The 24,270-nt window shown below is 27.7% G+C and overlaps 2 protein-coding genes across 5 annotated transcripts; both read left to right on the top strand.

The window, feature by feature from the left end:
- The first annotated feature begins 185 nt into the window (after window positions 1-185).
- On the top strand, window positions 186-6,889 carry LOC149054772 (T-complex protein 1 subunit gamma-like). Its single transcript, XM_089229150.1, has 2 exons — window positions 186-406; window positions 5,156-6,889. The coding sequence occupies exons 1-2, from the start codon at window positions 313-315 to the stop codon at window positions 6,715-6,717; spliced, it is 1,656 nt and encodes a 551-aa protein (XP_089085276.1). The 5' UTR covers window positions 186-312; the 3' UTR covers window positions 6,718-6,889.
- A 4,527-nt stretch (window positions 6,890-11,416) lies between these two features.
- Window positions 11,417-19,313, top strand: LOC149054773 (ATP-binding cassette sub-family G member 1-like). 4 transcript variants are annotated; one of them, XM_089229833.1, is made up of 13 exons: window positions 11,417-11,565; window positions 15,199-15,387; window positions 15,709-15,826; window positions 15,950-16,139; window positions 16,514-16,659; window positions 16,721-16,965; window positions 17,044-17,136; window positions 17,206-17,318; window positions 17,382-17,550; window positions 17,696-17,796; window positions 17,932-18,090; window positions 18,160-18,345; window positions 18,807-19,313. In XM_089229833.1, the coding sequence occupies exons 2-13, from the start codon at window positions 15,303-15,305 to the stop codon at window positions 18,960-18,962; spliced, it is 1,761 nt and encodes a 586-aa protein (XP_089085959.1). In that variant the 5' UTR covers window positions 11,417-11,565; window positions 15,199-15,302; the 3' UTR covers window positions 18,963-19,313. The 4 variants fall into 4 exon arrangements, with proteins under 4 accessions (XP_089085959.1, XP_089085957.1, XP_089085960.1 ...); XM_089229831.1 differs by lacking the exon at window positions 11,417-11,565 and adding an exon at window positions 14,439-14,818; XM_089229834.1 differs by lacking the exon at window positions 11,417-11,565 and adding an exon at window positions 14,464-14,818 and having other exon boundaries at window positions 16,724-16,965.
- The last annotated feature ends 4,957 nt before the right edge of the window (window positions 19,314-24,270 follow it).

A 24,270-nucleotide genomic window follows, 5' to 3' on the forward strand; every position in this document is an offset into this window, starting at 1 on the left:
TCCAGTTCCAGTAAGTTCTCCCGGGAGAACTAGTATGTTCCCTGTGCCGATTATTCTAAACATTGTGGTGGTGGCACTGATCGAATGACGTTACCCACACTGTTCAGTCTTCCTCCAATTATATGGTCGACGCGCCCAGGCTGTCCAGCCTTAAATTTGTGGTCGGATCCACTAAAATTTTGATAAGAAAACTGGATAAGAAGCACATGCACTAGCCACTAATTGTCAGCGAATTTGGTGTTTTTCATTAAAATATTAAATCAACTATTTTTTTTATTCTACTCAAACAAATTCAATTCGACAATTACCAAGATGATGTCCCAAAGTGGTGCTCCGATTTTAGTATTAAATGCCAACACAAAAAGAAAGTTTGGACACAAAGTCCAATTGGAGAACATTGCTGCAGGTAAATTGTCATCTTTTTCTATTTACTTCCAACTGTTGTTAAATTAATTTTATTATAGTTTAATGATAAAATTCTTTACCAGACACTTAAATATTCTATATTTATTACCATTAAAATTGAAATATTCCCTTTAAAAAAAATATCTGGTGTGAGTTTACGAATCATTAAAAATATATACTTTGTTAAGCGAACCTAACAAAAAATGTTGATGATACATTTTTAAAAACGCGTGGAATATGTCCTATTATACATTTCTTTATTTGACCTATTTATATTTGTTCGGTATCAAATAGTTTTTGTAATTAAACTTACATATTATTGTATATTATGATTTACCTCATATGGTCTAAAAGTTTTTAAAACTTCATTCCCACTGTTTTTTTCAACAAATTTACTACATTAAGAAGACAATGAAAAATAATTGCAATATATTACATACCTAGTACATAACATTTTAATCTGTTAAAAGAATAGATTGTTGTAAATCCGACCCTCGATCTCGCCTTTCAGTTAAATACCGAGTGATTCTTTTATCATTGAACACTCATTATTTCAAAAATTATTAATGTTTTTGAAAATATTATTTTACATAGTTTCAAGATGTTAAAAAACCAACGTTATATATATTTTCAAATATTTTTTATCCTTATAATTTTTAAGTTTTTTACTTTTTTGAATGACAGCATAGAGTTTTAATTTCATATTCCAAAGCAGAATATTTTTCTAAATATTTTGATTCATAAAAATCGAATTTAGAACGAGTAGTTTATGAGTTATTAGTATTTAAAGTTTAGAGAAGCGGGCAAACATTTCACGTGATAACCTCTCCACTCTGCCAATCTAAACTTTAAATACTTATAACTCATAAACTACTCGTCCTAAATTTGATTTTTATGAATCAAAATACTTAGAACAATATTCTGCTTTGGAATATGAAATTAAAACTCTATATCAGCGTTTCCCTAAGTGTGTTCCGCGGAACCCTACTGGACTATTTATATATTTATTTATTTATATATATTTATTTATATATATTTATTTATATATTTATTATTTATATAACCCGCTGGACTATTTCAAGGGTTCCATCAGATGTATGTGATACTGAGAAAATTATTTTAAATTATATTTGGATTATTTATATAAAAAATATTATTTTTTATTATTTAAAAAAAGTTCACCTAAATAATAGTTACTATGTAATAGTTATTATAATATAATATTATTATAAAATATTTGTCGTATGTACTTGGAAATTGAACAGAATAAAATTATAACACTCTATATTTGTATTTGTAATAATTAAGTAATAAATGTTTATTATTTAAATAAATAAAATTTTCATTGAAATATTGTCATTCAAAAGAGAAAAAGACTTAAAAAATTATAAGGATAAAAAATATTTTAAAATAAAATTTTTGAATAAAAACGTTGGTTTTTGAACAACTTGAAACTATGTAAAAAAATATTTTCAAAAACAATAGTAATTTTTGAAATAATGAGTGTTCAATGGTAAAAGAATCACCCAGTATATATATATACAATGTGTTCTGGGGCTAAGTGACCGGTCGCCGTCATACAAAAATATACCTAAAATGATGAAGAAATAACCATTTAAGTGGGGAGTCTAACTCTTTTATTTGTTAAGTTATGGGCAAATTTAAGTTTTTTTTTAAACCTAGACAAACCTACCACAGATTTTGTATGTTTCTCCAAAACTTTTCAACATTTTAACATAATTTTTTTTTAATTTCAAAGCTATTTAATTATCCTATAAACCAGTGGTCGGCAACCTTCTTAGACTCCCGGGCCACATTCATAAATTAAAAAAAGTTTGTGGGCCAGACAAAAATAAAAATTTTATATTCCAAATTATTTACTAAGAAAAAAAATAACTGTTAAAATATATTTATACAATATGATTTTTTTTGATATGATATTCAATTAAATTTCGTTTTTGTGGAATTTAAAGCGGGCCATATTCATTAGACTCGCGGGCCGCTGGTTTCCGACCATTGTTAAAAACCAACATACACAATTAAATCAGAATTGTGTAAATTATTATTATTAAATTGAAAAAACCTTATAAGTTTGGTTTTCATATCTTTCATAATCGCAGAGTTATACGCTTCTAAACATTACAGTTCTTTTGTGATTTTAATGATTGGCAATTTATAATTTTACTAAACATCAAGTATAAATTGGGCATAAACTCACTAGAGACTGATGACGATCGATATCCTAAAACGGATCTTTCTGGATATCAAAGCCTATACTCTTGCACAGCGACTTGAGCATTGCCATTACAAATTCCATACACAAAATGCATATCAATAATGTGACCAAATGATAAATCAAATAACCTTGGCATTTTGAAACTTTACAATTTTACTAACAAATTAGTAATTTGATAAAAAGTCTAGGTATGGATGTCAAAACGACTAAAATGTACTGAAGAAAACATAATGACAACATAACTAAAATTTACTGAAATAAATAAAATTAAATGATTAACAAGCGATATTCGATTCTAAAAAAATAAGATAGTGACCATTAACAACATATAACTTTGCGATTATGAAAGATATGAAAACCAAACTTATAAGCTATTCTGGGTATTATTCAGTAGAATAATGCACAAACAAAAAACCCTATACTAAATATTGAATTATTATGAGTAATACTAGATTTATTTTTAAAAAGTCCAACTTTTGATGAAAATAATTTCACTTTTTTCAATTTAATAATAATAATTTACACAATTCTGGTTTAATTGCGTATGTTGGTTTATAGGATAATTAAATAGCTTTGAAAAAAAAAAATTATGTTAAAATGTTGAAAAGTTTCGGAGAAACATTAAAAAAATCCGTGGTACCTAGATTTGGGTTGGTTTAAAAAAACTTAAATTTGTCTATAACTTAACAAATAAAAGAGATAGACCCCACTTTAAAGGTTATTTCTTCATAATTTTAGGTATAATGTCGTATGATGGCGGCCGGTCACTTCACCCCAGAACACATAGTATATATTATATCTATTTAAATAAGTAATGTTTATGTTTCCTATCTATACTACATATTCCTCTATAATTTATCAAGAATTTTATTTTATACAATTTATGAAGCATTTAATATGATTTTTACATTTTTCTACTGTTGAAAATTTGAATTAGACACTTATAACCTTCTAACTAAAATCAGAATAAAGGTATTCTTAATACCTAGGTATAGGTAATGTTTTTTAAACAATAGTTTGAAAATTTGTAAATATATTTGATTTAAATATTATTGTATGTGTTATAGTTAAAGTGTTGACTTCCGTTATTTTATGAAATAACTAGATAGTTCATGAATTACCTACGAATATTAGTTAAAGTATGAAATCATAGATGACAATTATACTCTAACGTACTCTAACTAGTTATTTCATAAAATCTCTAGTTAGTCTATACAATTTTAGTTAGATATACGTTAAAATATAAAAAATACATTAAAATTTAAAATATATTTTAAGATTTTATTTATTTTAAATTGAATTAATTATTTATTTGCACATGCAATTGTGACATTTATTATTGCATAGTGCTTTTTTCAGAACTTTTTTTCTTCTGCAAAGACACCACTTTGTATCACATTTTTTAATACCTAAAACTTACAACAAGTGAACTTAAAAAACCCTGATCAGTTCCTAGTGACTACGCAGTAGCTGCAGATCTTAATGTAACACTATCATTAGCAGAGCTAGGATTTGTATGCAACAGCATGTTTTTTTTGCGACTTCTGATTGTTGATTTTGCCAGTAATGTCCACGAATCACCTCATGATGAGATATGGTGGTGTTTTTATATTGCATGTTTTTGCATATTTTGGATAAAATGCATATATTGAATAAAATTAATATTATTGCATATTTGCATTATAAGAATGCGAAAAATGTATGTTTTATAGTATATTTCGTAATTAATATTTATAATTTAATATTAATACTTCGTATTTAATTCTAGCTCAGCTGATTAAAGTATTACACTTGATTTTTTTGTCAAACACTAATTTTATTTTTATAAATACAATCCTATGGTACAATAGGTATGCGATTAAAGATTGAATAGTTTGACGGAGAAAGATAAACACAATTAATAAAAGTATGTTGGTTAGGTTAATATAAAATCTAAGATAGAAATTAAAATGCATACTTTTGCATATTTTGGTAAATAAAATGCATATTTTACAGTTTTTTATTGCATACAAATCCTAGCCCTGATAATTAGTATGATGGACAGTAAAATAACGATATTTTACATAATATTTTGTAGACAATTTGACACATTAACTAAGTGGTGTCAGGTAATATATAAAATAACTAGTTTAAGTATAAATTATATACATTACCTACACGTTTTAGGTATTTTATAAATTACCTAGTTATTTCCTAAAATAACTGATTCAACAGTTTAACTGCAATATAATATATACTTTGGTACTGTTAGCTTTTGATTTCATTTATAATATTTTGTAATGTTGAGTTAACAAATTTTAAAATTTCATACAAAAAATGTAAGTGACTTATTCACAAGAATTTTTAAAAATAAATATTTAAAAGAACTTTTGAACTACTAATTAATATTACATTTGGCTTTTGATGTTTAAAACTGATTTAAATGTGCATGCTACCAATTATTTTATATTTTGTTAATTCCATGTAAGTAAATCAAGTAAGTTATTTTACTTCAGAAATAAATTTTTATTTCAGGCAAAGCAATTGCTGATGTTGTACGTACATGTATTGGACCCAGAGCTATGCTTAAAATGCTGATGGACCCAATGGGTGGAATTGTGATGACGAACGATGGAAATGCTATTTTACGAGAAATTACAGTTCAACATCCTGCTGCTAAATCATTTATTGAGATTGCTCGGACCCAGGATGAAGAAGTTGGGGATGGTACAACATCAGTTGTAGTACTCGCTGGTGAAATTCTTGGTATTGCAGAACAATTTTTAGAACAAAAACTTCATCCTACTGTTATAATTAGAGCTTATCGTCAAGCTTTAGAAGACATGCTGGATTTCTTGGATAAGGAATATAGTATACCATTATCTTTGGACGACGAGCCTAAGTTAATTGAAGTGATTAAATCCTGTGTTGGAACCAAGTTCATTGGTCGCTGGTCAGATTTGGCGTGTAGTATTGCTTTAAATGCTGTTAAGACAGTTAGTATAAGAGATGAAGGTCGTACTGAAATCGATATAAAGAGGTATGCAAAGGTTGAAAAAGTACCGGGTGGAGCTATTGAAGATTCTCAGGTATTAAATGGCATTATGTTGAACAAAGATGTGACACATCCAAAAATGAGAAGGTTTATAAAAAATCCCAGAATTATTCTTTTGGATTGTTCTCTGGAATTCAAAAAAGGAGAAAGCCAAACAGAAGTCGAAATTATCAAAGAAACTGACTTTACACGGTTATTGCAGATTGAAGAAGAATATATACAACAAATATGTTCCGATATTATAGCTCTAAAACCAGACTTGGTTTGTACAGAAAAGGGAGTTTCCGATTTGGCACAGCATTTCTTGTTAAAAGCTAACATATCAGTGTTGAGGCGTTTAAGAAAATCTGACAATAATCGTGTTGCAAGAGCTTGTAATGCCACTATTGTTACACGCACAGATGAATTACAGGAGAGCCATGTTGGAACTGGAGCTGGTCAATTTGAAATTAAAAAAATAGGTGATGAATATTTTACTTTCATCACTGAATGTGTTAATCCAAAGGCTTGCACTATTTTGCTTAGGGGACCAAGCAAGGATATATTGAATGAAGTTGAACGGAATTTACAAGACGCTTTGCATGTAGCCAAAAATATTATGTTAAACCCGAAACTAGTATCAGGCGGTGGCTCTATAGAAATGGCTATATCACAATCATTAGTTAAAAAAAGTGCTGAAATAGCTGGTGTTACTCAATGGCCATACAAAGCTGTTGCACAGGCATTGGAAGTTATTCCCCGTACACTTTTGCAAAACTGTGGCGTTAGTACAATAAGAACAATGACGTCTTTAAGAGCTAAACATGCAGTAAGTGGTAATGCGAGTTGGGGAATAAATGGTGAGACTGGTGAAATGGCTGATATGAAAGACCTAAAGGTTTGGGAACCAATTGTTGTGAAGTCACAAGTGTACAAAACTGCTATTGAAACTGCTATATTGTTGGTGCGCATTGATGATATTGTGTCAGGTACAAAGAAGAAGGGCGATGATGGACAGCCAAAAGCATCTACTCAACCTACTGAAGAATCCATGAAAGAATGATTTTTAAATTACTTATAGTTCTTTATTATAATTATTATTACTCACAAATTCCTAAAATATAATCTAAATAAACACTATTAATATTATTAATATTTTGATGTCAAGTTTTTTGCCAAGTTTAACAAATTCTGCTATTAAACTTTTTTTTACTTAATAAAAATAAATTTTACTATTTTGTGGTATTATTTCTGAACCATTTTCCTGTCAATAATTATTAGTTTTATTGTATTTTAAGCTGCTGGTTATTACATTTTAAAATCTCAAATAAAATTAAAATATCTAATCAATAATTGCAATAGGCACATTTTTATCTGAGTTCTTAACAATTTATTTTAATTTATTGAAAAAAATATATTATTTTATATTGAATATATAATTATAATTTAATACATTATTTTAGGTAAGTTATGTTAAAATTACAATATAGTTTAAATAATTATGGTTGCTTAATTTAGTATGACCAGAATTAGATAAATTGTTAATAATTGTAGCCATAAAAGAGATAAATCCTTCTCTAATTGTGTTTAAAAAATCAGATTTCGAATAACTGCATTATTGAAGAAAAAATTAGCCTCTTGGTGGATCGCCAAAATATTAAATGTAGACCTATGAGTTCCATAATAATATATTGATAAAGATTGTACTGTTAATCTTATAACATCCCTATCTAAAGGTATTTTATTTTATTTTTATTCTTATTTGTGTCGGTCACATACACTGTTTAAAAAGCATACATCCCATCATCAGTAAATAATTTATGCATGGTCAAATAAAATAAGTTGGCTAACAAACACAAATATAGTTAAATGGAAATAAGTATAATATAGCTTGATATTAATTATAAAAGTAGTTGAATGCTAGTGTAAAAAATATTATATTGGCGAATAAATGGATTAATTTATAATATTGTTTCGGCCCACATGCAAGTCACATTATTTCCTCGGTCAGCACCATTTTGTTCATTTTGGATATCTTCTAGATGCAGACATAGGGAGACATGCAAATATATAATAATATATGATTTGCCTATTGTCATAGGCTCAATTTCAAAAATTAAAATTAAATTTTTTTTAAAAACACACTTCTAAAAAAAAACATATTTAAGAAAAATTATTAAAAAAATCATGATAATTACATGTGTTCTAAAAAACTTCCTAATCTATTGCCTAGATATGTAATATACTATTCCTTTACAAAATTAACTGAAAACAGAAAGGTATATTATAGGTACTTTAGAATACAAAAAAATAATGAAAAATTTATAAGTGTGTGGTACATCGTTCAAAACATTTAAAGCCGAGCTAAGTCTCACATACACTTCTTTGTTCAATCCTGTTTTTAAGATAGTGACTGGGAGTATATGTCAAGTGTAAGAGCACCACACACTTTTAAATTTTTCATTATTTTTTTTTATTCTAAAGTACCTAATATACCTTTCTGTTTTCAGTTAATTTTGTAAAGGAATAGTATATTACATACCTAGGCAATAGATTAGGAAGTTTTTTAGATCACATGTAAATATGTAATTATCATGATTTTTTTAATATATTTTTTTAAATATGTTTTTTTAGAAAAGTGTTTTAAAAAAAAAATTTTATTGTTTTATTTCAGTTAACTTTTTTATTTTTTATTTTTATTTTAACAACATTATTCTGTTATATGCTGTACGGCTAATTTACTGAAGTACGACGAGTAATGGTTAGGTTAACCCGCCTTGACCCAGAGAAACCCTTCGTACATGTACTTCCTCGGAAATGACTTTGCACACCCGTCATCGCCGACCTGGAGGTCCGGGTCCCAAAATGACAACGGATTATTGTATTGTCATCCAAGACCAAGGTCTATACCAATTTTCAGAATTTTTCATCATCAAAAATTGCCTCAAATCGACCGCGCAAGATTTGATTACAGACAAACAGACGTGCAATCGAACTTGAGAAAAGTGTGTAAAAATAAAAAGGCGCTTAGTATGCATTTTCTCATTTAAGTTTTTTTTTGTAAGAAGAAGTTTTTGATGCTTTAATCAAGAATATTATTTTTTGGGTTGCTAATAATCCCTAAGCCCCTCCCCCCTTTTGTGCCTATGCTTATTGGTATTTGGCCCCTAAGCTACAGTGTCTTATCCGATAGCTAAACTTGTACATTTTAACTAATAACTATATAATATATATTAGTTTTTCCTGATTCAAGTGCTCATTATTCTACGATTTAAAAAAGAAATAATATTATTACATATTTTTTATAATTATACGTATACCTAATAAGTAGAGACCGGATTTTTATGTTTTTACATCTTTTTACTGAGAGTATGCAGCTCCGATTGGATAAGCTTTCTGGACGATTCATTTACCTATGATCTGATATAAAAAAGTTTTTAGAGCATAAAAAAGAATATTTCAAGGTTAGAGAATATTTTGTGCAAAAAACATGTTTTAAGAATATATTGGTATATTGGGGTTTAATTTGAATATTTTATTAAAAATCTAATAGTTTATAAAAAAAAATCCAAAACAATTTTTATTGTAGTATCATATTATTTATCTTGACGAAAGGAATATTGAAAAGAACATAAAATTGATAAGAAAATCAATTATAATAATAATTATTATTTCCTATACTATATTCTCTTATCTTCTTTTTATAGATGGACCATGGTAGTTGCATAGAATAATATAGTACAATAGAATAGTATTCTATGGTAGTAGTTCCCGCGTTCTACGTGGGTAGCACTGATCGTGTTCCGCACACTTCATTGTCCTATACTTCTGCGCATGTGCGTAGAGTACATTATTTAAAACTTGTAATTATTATTTTTTGAGTTCAAAAGGCTGAATTATTTAAGTTAAAATTGATTTAGTAGGTACATAATATTATTCTGTTATTAAACTATTTTATGCAATATTATTTTATTTTTTAAATTCAAAAGACTGAATTATTTAAGTTCCTTTTAAATTGTTTTGATACATAATCAGTGGTTAAAGTGGGAAAAATTTTGAGGGGGGACTAACGTTACCAAAAACTAAGGAGCGTTCCCGAGTTCTTCATCCAAAATCTATATCTAACCAAACTTTTTTAAGAAACCTACTAGGTATGAACCTATATAATTTGATTTTTTTATACACCATGGTTCATAAAAATGTTATGTTAATATAGTATGTAATATCAAATTTTCTCCTATGAAAAATGATTTTAAATATATAATGCCTGCTAAGTTAAAAATGAATTGAAAATCATTGCCCGAAATTAAAAAAAAAATACATTTACATTTTAGTTTTAAACATTTCATTAAAAAAACAATTTATAATAAATAATATCACTATTCATATTCTTTCAGTTTAATATTTTATTTAAACCATAATTATTATATCACATGGAATCGCACACTATTATGGATAACACACTACACTATTTAATCTATTCTGTGACACTACTACACAATAATTTATTATTTAAAAATCGCTTATCGCACTAAACTTAACCATCTTCAGAACGTGGAGATTATTCGAGCGAAATAAAATACGTTTAAATTCGAAATCTAATCAATGTGTGTGGCTGCATAAATAATTTAATAAATTATTAAAATTAACATGCAACATATTATTAAATTCACAATAAATTAATTTTTTTAGCGTCCCCCCAGACTTTGGAGACTTAAATTAAAGGGGACGCATAATCTAACCGTAAATAAGAAGGGGTACTCAGTCCTCCTTCGTCCCCCCTCAGTTTAACCACTGTACATAATATTATTCTGTTATTGAACTATTTTATGCAATATTATTTTATTTTTTAAATTCAAAAGACTGAATTATTTAAGTTCCTTTTAAATTGTTTTGATACATAATATTATTTTGTTATTTAACTATATTATGAAATAAATTTTTATTTTTTGAATTCATAAGCCTGAATTATTTTTTTTTTTTGATTTGTTTTAATACATAATATTATTCTGTTATTCAACAATACACAATACATTTATGTTTTTATTATTTAAAACTTGTAATTATTATTGGTTGTAAACTCACACATCTAAAATACAATTAAACATATAGTTACACTAGTATATCATCATATTATAGGTTAAATTATGACTGTTTGAATATTTTTTAACAATTAGGATTAATTTATCTATCTTATACATTTTGTAAACTATTACTGTTATTTATTTTATCAGTAATCAATACATTTTTACGAAAAAGAATATTTTTGCATATTAAAGAATATTTTGATGAAATTATAGAGCATAGAAACATCTTATTTCTATGGTTTTAAGTGCATATAAATCCGGTCTCTACTAATAAGTAATAACTAATGATAAATCGATAACAAAACTATTGGAAAAACGAAAGATTGAATAATATATAGAAACATTAGAAGCCAAACGGTACTAATAATTATTACAATTAAATAGCAATTAATAGAATGATGGGCCATTATTGTTGAATCGTTACCATATGCGTGTCGAGTAAAAATTCGAAATCATTCAGAGGTTATCGTCGGCTGTAGCTCAAAATTCAATTCATTCGCTACATTGACCCCGATAAAAAGGTCGAACTATCGATTGTAACAATTTGTAGTTAATGCTCCAATTAATAAATTACACGCCTATAATTATAAGTACCAAATCATATTATTAATGTTTTTTTTATTTTTCGTTTATGATGTTCGATACGGAATAATTTACTAGAACAATAATAGGTATTAGGTACATTGGTAATAATCGTTTCAGGATTTTTCAGTGGGGAAAGATGAAAAATTTAATGCAAAGTTAGCCGTGATGAATGGTATTGGATTTATTAACAGCAAATATAAAATAATTTTCAATATAGGAACAGAGAATTCTAATAGCATGTAAGTATTTGTGACGATGTTTACCTACGCATGATAATATTTTCAAATTTAAATTAAACACAATGAAATTATTATATCGATAAATTATTTATTTTCATTGTATAATGTATATCATACAGCTATATAATATTATATAGTGCATGTATACGTAATATTTTATTTACTATTGGGAACACATAATATGTATAACTATTATCGAATAACATCGATATACGCAGTTTATCATCATTGTTCTTAATTCAATATTCTTGGATTTTTTGTCAATATCGGTAGTATATAATTATTTACGCATTTTGTAATATTTGTCTATTATTTAAAATTATACCTACCAACTCTAAAGCCTAGAACACAGTCTTATCGACACCGTGTTCTACACTGAACAATAAGGTGAATTCGTCTAAATTCTACAACACGTAGGTATCCATTATGTTCTGACTGTTAAGAATATTGGTAATTCTGACCGATATCGCAGACTTCAGAAGTGCACACACTCCACACAACCGCGTGTCTACTTCACACGTGTGCCTGTCTCTGGCTTCAGCTAGAAAGTAGCAACTTTGGAAGTAGCTAGCAAGGCTGGGCATTAACGAGTTAAAAGTTAAAATTAAGTTAAAACGTTAAGTTAATTTTAATTAAGTTAATTAACTCGTTACTTTTTTTACAAATTAACTTTTAACTTAATAAGTTACTTTTTTTTAAGATTAACGTGTTAACTTTAAGTTAATTTTATTTAAAATTATCTAAATTAAGTTAATTTTAGTGCAAAGAAAAATGCAAATTATTAATGAGGTTTTTAGTATATTTTATGATTTACTATTTTAATATGAATTTCCTGTAGACGAAAATAATATGAAAAATAACTTTAATAGTCATTATATGGGCTATATAATATCTACCTACACGTTTATCATCAAAAATTGTATTAATAATATTTTCAAAGATAGGTTATACAGATTATCGTTTAAATGGGTTCCCTGAAGTGGATGTCGAATGTTGTCGTGAACGTTTTTCCATTATTAAATAAATGCAATTATAATCGGCTAGTCCGAATTTGGTTCAACAATAATTTATTACCGGCATTATAACAAGTCACAACACATGTAGAAAATATATTTGGGTGGTAGGTACTGCCTGTTTGATTTTTAAAATTTATGTGAATCAATTAAAAATATTGGTATCTTGGCAGTTGGGAGAAAACTATTAAGGTGTTTTTATTTTTTTTTGATGTACCACTTGGGTAAATTGATTTGAGTATGAGTTCAGGACTAAGATTTATTTTGGAAAAGTAGGTTTTTTGATAGCTAGTTAATACTTTTATGTCTCATTTAAAAAATTTCCCTAGTATTTTTCTTGAGTGTAAAAAAACTAATATTATGTGTGCAATTTTTTATTTTTGCAAAATAGAAAATTTTAACTTTAAACTAAGTTAAGTTACTTTTTTTTCAAAGTTAACTTTTAACTTAACGAGTTAACGTAAAAAATATGATTAACTTTTAATTTAACTTAACTTTATTATTTTAAAATAACTTAACGAGTTAAAAAAAATCGTTAACTTGCCCAGCCTTGGTAGCTAGTAGGTATGACCGCAATATATTATTATTTTTTCATTAAAATTAGTCACCGCATGAAAATACGCTTGATGGTCGCAATAGTCACAACCATTTATTAATAATCGAAAACTATTGTAATGTAATATAAAGACTGTACAATTTTAAATAGGAGACACTTGACTCCATTTGTCGGGGAAGTAAAAATTAATCACAATTTACTGACCCATTTAAAATAATAAATTTGAGGCCCTTCGTTCTCTTCTCTACCAATATCGACAATGATTACAAAGCATACCTATGCTTTATTCACAAATTATCAAGCCTGGGCATAAACGCGTTAATAAGTTAAAAGTTAAGTTAATTTTAACTTTTAACTTAACTTTTTAAAATTTAATTTTCATAAACTTAATTTTTAACTTAACTTATTTGAATTGATATAAACTTATTAAATAACGAGTTACTTTTAATCAAATTCAAGTTAAGTTAATTTATAAATAATTAAATAATAAATATAATGAAGTATAAAGTTGGCTATATTCTCTAACAGTTATAGACTTTTAGTTTTCTGAAAAAGTATTCAGAGTACATTCTTAAATACCATGTTATTTTTATTTAATAATTTTAAAAAAATGTATAATACTTGTCTGTATTACTAATACAGTATTAGTGTATTAATAAATCAACGGATTGTATTTGTTTCGGCATTTTTAAGTTTGTATTTTTTTCATACCTACTACATAATTTTATTAATTCAATACCTATATATAAAAAAGCTATTGGCTATTTCCTGTGGTCAATAATATTTATGATTTTTTTTTATTTATATATATATTATAAAAAAAAAATAACTTAACTTAACTTAAGTTAATTGAAAATGTTCATAAAACTTTGAACTTAACTGAGTTAAAAAAAGAATTAGGTTAACTATTAACTTTAAACTTTTTAAAATGTTTTCCATTAACTTAACTTAACTCAGTTAAAAATTATCATTAACTTGCCCAGGCTTGCAAATTATTAATTCGGAATTAATTCTATTATGGTTTCTCCGTAGGTATTAAAGTTAAATACCTATTTACCAAGCTATACAATCGTTCGAAATTAATGGGTGCCAAGTATTTTTTAACAAATTTTTATTTTCGATTAACTGAAAATATAAAAACATAATGTATATGCAACGTTAATATAAATTAGAATAATAGTGTCTCTCGGTGGGCGTTTAAAGTTTAAGTAATAAATCTGTTATGCCAGGCTCACATAAAGTGTGGATTTTGTTTTGTTTCTTTATTAAAAAATACTTTAAGAATGTCACGTCTCATCCGTGTCGGGAAAAATCGTGATTCGTGATTAGTATGTTTCGTTTTGTTTTTTTGTCCTGTGTGGTCGTGTGGAGTGTGGACCAATTATAGCAGCGTAACCATTTGTGGAAAATTATTTTTCAAAAATCATTCGTCGTTTATCACTTTTCTTGTTATCAGAAATCAGAATAGACGGACCTTTTCGGTTGTCAAGACAAGACTTACTAGACTTAGTCCAATGTCCAAATGGCAAATAATCTATAATATGATCATATAGACTATAGAGTATTTGCTTAGTCTTGTCGTTGAACAGCCGCTTTGAAGCCAAACTGCCAAAGTCTGTTCACTGACTCACTGTTGGAATGTGGGTCAAATTGTTTGAAAATAACAAATCAATTTTAATTTTAGGTAACTACAACTATAAAATATTTTAATAGTATCACAAACGTAGTGATAGGTATTTATAGCAATGATAGAATAACTATTATTCTGTGATTTAATATCAATAATAATGATTAATGGCCGTGGCGCGACGTGACATGATGAATTATCGCTGGTCAACAAGACTGTAATAAACAATAATCAATAATGCTTACCACTGTCCTATATTTATATCTGTGTAATGTTAGTATGTTACATCAAGGCCGAATGTCCATCCCAATGACATATAGTGAGTTTATAATGGTGGGGTAAGTTTCGGTCGTATACTTAGTACAATGAATTATTCACGACGTGTTGTTGCGAAACAGTAAAATTGTGCTTAGTTATTAACATTTTGTATTTTCTAGCCCACCGCCACCGCCGTTTGGTTTGGGTCGTCTTGTGTTTGAGCTGCTGCATCCAATGGTGTATTTGCTAGGTAGCGTTGGTTAAATCGATTGTTTACTGGGAAATGGAAGGCATTGATGTGGAGTTTGCAGATGTGACCCTAACGGTCAATGTATGGGATCCTCTGGTGACGAAGACGTTAAGGCCAGGTAAAGTACATAATATCTACCTTAAAATACTATGGACAATAATGTGGAAAAATATTGTGTATACTGCAAGTGTGGCCAAAGTATTTTTGATAAAGTTTTACTGAGAACATATTTTTTCTTTAAGAAGTTGCCTATAACTGTTGTTAAATGCAGTCACTCGTATTTATTAAAGGGAATAATGAACTTTGATGTAGGAAGTCTGTAAATTATTGGCAGTTCCTGGCTTATAGTGTTCTTTATTTTCTACCATTATTCAGACTGTTCAAATTAAATCATCATATTATTATAGTTATCAGATATTAACATACTCTGTTGTTTTAGAAAAGAAAACTGTTTTGAACAATGTCAGTGGCTCGTTCCATAGAAATCAAGTTGGGGCCATACTTGGATGTTCTGGATCTGGAAAGTCAACTCTTATGAATATTTTATCTGGTTACATGTGAGTGTTTTACAACAAATTATTAACCAACGCTAATTATATTGGTATAATATATAATTTTTAATTTTATTATTTTATGTGTGAAATCTTTAATGTTATGTTTTGTATTTTTAAACGGCTTAGATCAAGTGGTTACCAAGGATCTGTGACTTTAAATGGAGCACGACGAGATTTGCTAACATTTAGGAATGTCTCAAGCTACATCATGCAAGAGGATAATTTGCAACTATACTTGACTGTTCAAGAATCTATGGAGATTGCCATGAAGCTTAAACATTCAATCTCTAAATTGGATGTTCAAAAAAGAATCTCAGTGAGTTTCTAATAATTACTGAAACATAGCTAATTAATTTTAAAAGGCTGCATCATTAAAAAAAAATTTTTGTCTCTTACTTAAATAGAGTAAAGTTACAACAAAAGCCGTATTTCACTTATTGTAATTTCATTAAAATTAAGGTTTCCTTAAATTATTTATTTTTATTTATAAAAATAAAATGCTAAAAAAAGGTTCTGATATAAAACTGATTTTATATTATTCTTTATAATTATTAAAATATCAAAATTTAAATGCTGTAATCACAATGTGTGAATTATGGAGGGAGATTTTTACATTTTACAATACGTTACAAAAAATTGAAGAAAAAATTATACTTCTGTGCTCTCTTATTTATTATTTGTACCTTTCAGATAGACAGTTTACTTCATAATTTACTTTTATATGATAAACGAGACTCATTGGTTTATAATTTATCCGGTGGCGAGTGTAGAAGACTGACCATTGCTTTAGAATTGGTTCGCAGCCCAAAAGTGATGTTTTTTGATGAACCAACAACGTAATATATTTGTATTAGTTTTTGATAAATTATAATATTTTGGTTTTTTTTTATGGACCAGCAGAGGTCTGGATATAGTTTCTGCAAATAATGTTGTTAAGATCATGAGAAAATTGGCCGACTCTGGGAAAACTATAATATGCACTATACATCAAGCTTCGGCTTCTCATTTGACAAATTTTGACACGGTTTATGTTCTTACACCTTCAGGGCAATGCATGTATAATGGCAAGTCATCATATATAATTGATTATTTCTCAGATCTTGGATTTCAATGTCCTGCGTATCACAACCCTGCTGATTATGGTTGGTGGTAATGCCTCGAGCAAAAATATATATTATTGTTTCACAAATGTATTTAAATTTATTGAATTATTTATTCAGTAATTGAACTGAGTTTGGGTGAATATGGAATACCCGTTAATACAATGATTGAGTTAGCTACTGAACAAAACAAGAATGATAGGCATATAATTGGTAAGAACAATAAACACATTTAATATAAATTACTTAATATTATATTATTCATTGTTTAATTTATTTCAGACCCAAGTTCTAACTCTGTACCTGTAATTTATAGTCGAGAATATTCTACAAAATGTTTTCCTGAGCTTTGCATACTTATGCACAGAACTTTGCTAACTACTTTTAGAGATCATGTTAGTGGTTTATAGTTGACATTTTGAAAACTATGTAAATTTATAAAAATATTTATTTTCAAGTTTCTAGTTAAAGTAAGAATTTTTGTCCACTTCTTGCTGGGGATCATGTTTGGAATTGTTTACATAGGACTTGGGAAGAGCGCTATGCACGTTCGTGACAATGCAGTGTTACTATTTTTCTGTGTAATGTTTATGACTTATGTAGCAGCTTTTACAATGTCTATAAAATGTTAGTATTGGTATAAATACATTAAATATTTGAATAATAATGCTTTTATTGGTGTATTAGTAGTATAGAAACGATTTAATATTTATATTTGTATTTAATTAGTATTCAATAATAACATTTTTGTGCTTTATGCTATATGTTTTAGTTCCATTAGAGTTTTCAGTGATGCGGAAAGAATATTTTAACAGATGGTATTCATTAAGTTCTTATTACATTTCTGTCACACTTGTAGATCTACCAGTACAAGTTAGTGCTAAATATATAATACACAATATTTAAAATTTAAATTAATTAACTAATCAAATATCAATTTTTAAATAAATAAATACTATGAAATAAATAGTTCAATTATTACAGCTCTTATATTTTATTTTATTTCAGATTTTTTGTACCTTTTTGTTTTGTTCATTGATATACTTGTTATCTGGTCAACCTATTATAGTCTTTAGAATTTCAATGTTTCTATTGATATTTATTGTAACTGGACTTATGTCACAAGCAATTGGAATGCTTGTCAGTACTCTCTGTAAAGGTTTTGTTGTAAGTTCTAAAACCTAAGCTAATATTTGTTAAACATGAAATACTAAAATATAACAAAATTTGTTCTAGATTAATACTGTTATTGTTGCATTGATATTAATGTTTTGGACGACTTATGCAGGTGGCATGATAAGAATATCAGATACTCCTAAAATATATAGATGGTTATATGATATATCATTTATGAAACATTCTGTGCAAGGTGTACTTCATTCAGTTTATGGTTATGATCGTTCTGTATTGCCTTGTCCAGTTGTAAGTAATTTAATTATGTTTTAAGATTTTAAAAATTGATTACAGTTAGTATCTAGTTAATTGATAAAAAAAATCAATGTAAATGATCATAACAATTCAATATGTTTTAAAATATTGTATTAATAATGTAATAATTGCTTATAATCCAATGGTTATATTTGCTTTCTAAGTATGTAAGAAAATGTACATCCAAAAGAAATGGTTAAATTTTGTTCAAAATAATTTTAGATGAAATTTTATTGTACTTATTGGTATCTCATATGATTTTATAAAAAAATGTTTAATAGTCTTAGATTAAATAAAAGACACACTAAGAAAATTTGTATTTAATATTTATACATTTTCTATAAATCTGATGGTTTAAAAACAACTTAAAATTTAGATACTAAAATTAGTGAGCAGAACAAATTATTTAATTGTTTTGCTGTTAAAATAATAAGGTTTTTTTCATGTTTGTTTAGATGTTTTGTCCATTTGGTTCTCCAAAAGTTATGCTAAAAACAATTGATATGGGTGAGAATTTGTACTGGATAAATATTAGCTTTATCGCTAGTATTTATATTGTATTGAAAGTATGTGCTTTTATCGCCTTAAAGTATAAGCTGTCTTCTACTTGAACCAAATACCAATCAAAACATTAATGCAATTTGAGATACTAAAAATTGAAGGTGATTCAATATTAGTATTCATTTTTATTTAACTTCTTTTATTATTTAGTATTACTTTCAATTGAAAAACAATTACACATAAATTATATTTTTTTCATGTAATAACTAATAATCAATTTACTTTAGAATAAACAGGAACCTAAATTTCTACAAAATTAAATACTTGTACGACCATGAATAATTGTAATGTTAAAATAGGTGACTCATATATTATTTGAGATATAATTGTAATAATATGTACATCATAATAAATAGTTAGAAGGAAAATAATAAAATATTAATACTGACAGATGTTCTTAATATCGTTTTATTTATTTATTTATCAACATTTCACGGGCATCGTCCTTTAAACAGTTGAAACAATAGAACAGTGCATATTAAACATTTATAAATACAATAACTAGAAAAAATATTTATATTATAAATAAAGATGAGTTACATCATTTACACATTGGCCAACATTTACAAATATTGTTTATGTTTGTAAAGTGTATATGCCTCTTCATCGAAGTCCACTGAAAACAGCACAAGGTGGTTGTATGTAAGTGGCAAAGGTGCCGGCAAATGGCGATATATGACTATAAATCGCACACTGGATTTGCTGGATGTACCCACAGGTACGCAGACAGACGATTACGGCCAGTGGGCAGTGGCCCAACAACAAAAACAAACAAGGCACGCGACGGCGAACGAACACAACTATGTGTCAGGATCGACCGCTCGGAGTAGACCACAAAGACAAAGATGTCGGGCGCCGGGACTTGCTGGACGACACTTATCTCCGCCACCACGCAGCTGTTCACAGCTACACAGCGTTCCGCGTTCGAACATAGGGATATTAAAAATAAATTATAGGCATAGGTGGGTACAATTTTTTGTAACTGATTACACCGTTGATGATTCCACGCAACGCCACTGCGCCTATCGTACCCACATTGTCGTGTTGGCAAAGCGTCGCGACACCACGCGAATATCACCTTCAAAGTCTACTAACTCCCTATCTGCTGTGCGAGTAGCCCTCGTCGGTTCGGAGAGCCCTAAAGGCTAAAAGGTCTAATCTTTTCAGTACCTACCATCCTCCTCAGCGCACCTGGTTAGGCCATGCTCTTTCCCGGACGGTATTTACGAGCCAACGCCACTTGTCCGAACGTGCCGGACGTAATATAATATTATGTTCCCCAACCCGAACGCTGTAACAAACCGTACATTTCCCAAGATTTTAATCGGATCTCTAATTATTTAAAGTGGATAAGGTATTCACTAAAGTAGAACTATTTTCGTTGGACTATCGTCATTGCTTAGCATTTTGGAGTATAAACGTTGGAAGTATGCATTTTGGTATTTTTAAGTTCTTATAAAGAAACGTATAAGATACCTAGGTACTTTGAATTAAACTCACATGTCTCGCGAGGACCAATAAAAGCTTAAATTAAAAAAAAAATCAATATACTCCGTTTTAAAAACCAATAGTTTTATTACTCCTCATAGAACATGAACATTTATAAATATTTTTATTTTTTCAAACTTATTTCCATATTGTTTATTGTTTTAATAGGTATATTTATATTGTTTAGAAGTATTATAAAGTTAATATAAACATATCTTAAAATATGAATTATAATTATTAGATAAAAGTAAAATATAATAATAAAAGAAGTTTTTATTCTCCCCCTACATGAATGCATTTTTTTTAAAAATCATGTTGCATGAAAAAATTCATAGTAATATTTATGGTATTATATAATTTCAATTGAAAATAGCATTTGACTTGTAAAATAGTGAATTTTTGTCAGCCGAAATGTTTCAATACATCCATGTTAAGAGATACAAAAAATATAACAATATGATAAGAATCATGTTCCTAAAGATAGTGTGCCAACTGATCTATAGAATAAAGACAAACACCATTCCGTTGCTGTTCAGTGAAGTAGTTCGGGTTAATAAATTCCGTTAAATATTGGCCAGCATTAATTATTGTTTGATTACAGAATGTTTTAAACAATTCTGCCGGGACTGAAAAATAAATTGGTATTATAATTTTGATATTGTATATTAGATTGCCCCACAACTAACTTGTACAATTGTACCAGTGGCGGGGCGAGGTAAAATTTATATGTGGGCGTCGGGCGAAGTAGACTTAAATAAGAGGCCCTTTTTTAAATTTTTTGAACTTCTCCCATATTTCTCTATGGTTAATTATAAAGCCCTTTAGAACGTGGGACCGTGGACAATGGCCCACACCGCCCAAGCCTAGTGCCGCCACTGAATAATTATACATACATAATGTTTATAAAAAGAATATTTGCAGAAAATCCGACAAAATTGAACTCAGCACAAAGTGATTGTAATTAATTTTATAATGACAATATTGAATGTTTCTATTATTGTATGATAAATTATAGTTTTTAAATTTCTGGATTTTGATGTATTTTTTCCAAGACGGTAAATTTTTATCAAGATGAATTTAAAAATAAGCAAAAAATACATAAATATATGATTTCACACAATATTATATTCCGGAATAGCTTATGTGTCGCAAGGATAACTTGTTCTTAATACATAATTTACTTAAGTTTGAAAAACTATGTAAGGTTAATCTCACCTTATGATGTGCTTAGAACTTAGAACGGCTATAGGTATGACATATGCGAAAAAGTTACAAAAATCACCTATCATTTGCGCCAATCTAATATTGTATACCTGTTATAACCAACATATGACAGCATAAACACCAAAGGTGTAAAAATGAAATTTAATTTGAGCTAAAATTAATATTTTATAAAAGTAGTTATTTAAAAATTGCCATCTTATAAAAAAATATATTATATTAAAAAAAAAATGATCAATAATAAATAAATAAATATAGGGGAACATGGGGCAAAGTGGGGTACCGGGGCAAAGTGGGGACATCGTAATATCTATCTGTTTAATGTATAAATTTGATAATATTTTTAAATTTATAGCTTCCTTGATCATCTGAGATTGTGTGATAAAAGTTTTGAACTTAATTATCGATTATTTTGCGATTAATCGATGAAAAACTGTTCATGTGCCTGTTATCATTTACTTGATAATAAAATTGTATAATTTGTTATTGACATATTAAATTATTTTGTGCTTTGTTTTAGATGATTTTTTTTTTATTAAAAAGTGTATATTATGAGCTTTATGATTAGCATACTATATTTGACTTTAGATATTTGAATCGAATTAAATTAAAGGTTCTAGGTAAGTTAATTCATTGGGGCAAAGTGGTTTATACCTGAATGGGTTACCTGAATAAATTAATCTATTTTCTTAAATGTAAATTATGCGTTTTCAGAATGGTTAGGCTGTTAGGCATTATAAAAGAAAAACCAACCAACATTCCTGGTCTGAAGAATCTATGAAGTCTGCAATATTGGCATACAATAATAAAGAGATGGGATTCAGAAAAGCTTTTTGTTCCTAAAAATATTTTAAGTTTATGTAAAAAAATAAAAAGTTACAATTTATGTTATTATTTTTTATGTTAAGTTATACATTCAAGTTAACTATTGTTTTTTATAAAGAATTTGTTTTGTTTGTCAAATTAATTAAAATATATAGAATTTACATGATTTATTTTTTATGTCCCCACTTTGCCCCTGGGGCAAAGTGGGGTAAAATGTACTTTTTTTTACATCCTTTTCAACTTCGAAAAATAAAAATAAAAATTTTCATAATAAATGTTTAATCAATAACAACAACATAAACATTGTGTAAACAAAATTTGAAAGGAAAAAATAGATTTTTAAGTGAATTACAGGCCTTCAAACATTAGCGTCCCCACTTTGCCCCATGTTCCCCTAAATTTAATGAATCGGTTGCGATTTTATAAAAAAAATGTCAATAGGTAGTAAATTAATAATAATAGATATAATACGTGCAAAAATGTCAGTAGTAGATAATAAATTTAATATATTGGTTGATTTTTTAATCCCACTTTTTTCACATATTCTATTCGATTTATTTCACTATCCTGGTATTTCTTTCATTGTGCAATTACTTCTTCGTGAGATATCTTTAATTTATTGTTAGAAGGAGAGTTCATAAATAAATATGTTTGCTTTGTAATTTTAATAATACATCAATCACTTTATGAACGGAACAATGAGCCACATAAAGTTGATCTAACAGTTCTAAATTTAATATCTGTCATTTAATATCTATTAACCGTGATACACAAGGTAGGTACCTAGGATTTAGGCTCTTATGCACGATACTAGTTTTTTTTTCTTATTTCATTTTGGCACTTTCACCACTTAGAACGCACTAGTTGCGTACCGTAAATAAGGTGTACCTACACGAAATGCGTCACAAAAATCCAAGACGCAATTCGTGTATTTTAATCAGGGGTTCTTAAACAACTAACAAGGAAATTAATCAAACATTTTTTTTTATCGATAGTGTCACTGGCGTTAATGAAAATATCATAGTCATTGACTTTTAAATAGTCGTTACACATTAAATAAAAATAAAACAGCTGTCACATATATCATTCAGGTATACGAAAAACTGAGTAGGAATCTAAGCTGAACAGCAGAAAAAGTAATACAAAATGATTAGCAGTAGATACTTACATAAGTTTAGGATATTGCCAAAATAAATATTATCCATATATATATATTATGGATTATACATACATAATACAAAGGTTTACCGATAGTACAGATAGAATAGAGTCAATAGAGGTCATATTTGTAATGTTTGTCATGAGCAAGACTAGGATTTGTATGCAATAGCATGTTTTTTTTGCGACTTCTGATTATTGATTTTGTCAGTAATGTCCACGAATCACCTCTTGATGAGATGAATGGTGGTGTTTTTATTTTGCATATTTTGGATAAAATGCATATTAATGCATATATTGAATAAAATAAATATTATTGCATATTTCGATTATAAGAATGCGAAAAATGCATGTTTTATATGTTATCATAATGTCATTATCACTTATCAGTCTATCACTACTTGCCAGTAAGTTGCCCGTTGCCTTATATTTTTATTTGTTACTGTTATGTGTTTAAAACTTAAAATGTGTTCTTTTACTAAATTATTATGTTATGCTTAATTATGAAATATATATATATATTACTTCGTTGTATCCAGTTGTGTATAGTTCTACCAAAATCACATTATAGTATATTTCGTAATTAATATTTATAATTTAATATTAATATTTTTTGTAATCGCTTTGCTATAATTATTTTTTAATAATTTAATAAAATGCAAATTA

This window comes from Diuraphis noxia, unplaced genomic scaffold (assembly GCF_037042655.1).
Source record: "Diuraphis noxia isolate RWA-SAM2 unplaced genomic scaffold, SU_Dnox_SAM2 contig0005, whole genome shotgun sequence".
Classification (NCBI taxonomy): Eukaryota; Metazoa; Arthropoda; class Insecta; order Hemiptera; family Aphididae; genus Diuraphis; species Diuraphis noxia.

Excerpts from the sequence above, each read along its gene's own strand:
- LOC149054772 (XM_089229150.1), top strand. The coding sequence starts at position 313 with ATGATGTCCCAAAGTGGTGCTCCGATTTTAGTATTAAATGCCAACACA. Across the intron at positions 407-5,155 it reads ATTGGAGAACATTGCTGCAG|GCAAAGCAATTGCTGATGTT; the intron begins GTAAATTGTCAT and ends TTTTTATTTCAG.
- LOC149054773 (XM_089229833.1), top strand. The coding sequence starts at position 15,303 with ATGGAAGGCATTGATGTGGAGTTTGCAGATGTGACCCTAACGGTCAAT. Across the intron at positions 15,388-15,708 it reads GACGAAGACGTTAAGGCCAG|AAAAGAAAACTGTTTTGAAC; the intron begins GTAAAGTACATA and ends CTGTTGTTTTAG. Across the intron at positions 16,660-16,720 it reads TTTTTTGATGAACCAACAAC|CAGAGGTCTGGATATAGTTT; the intron begins GTAATATATTTG and ends TTTATGGACCAG.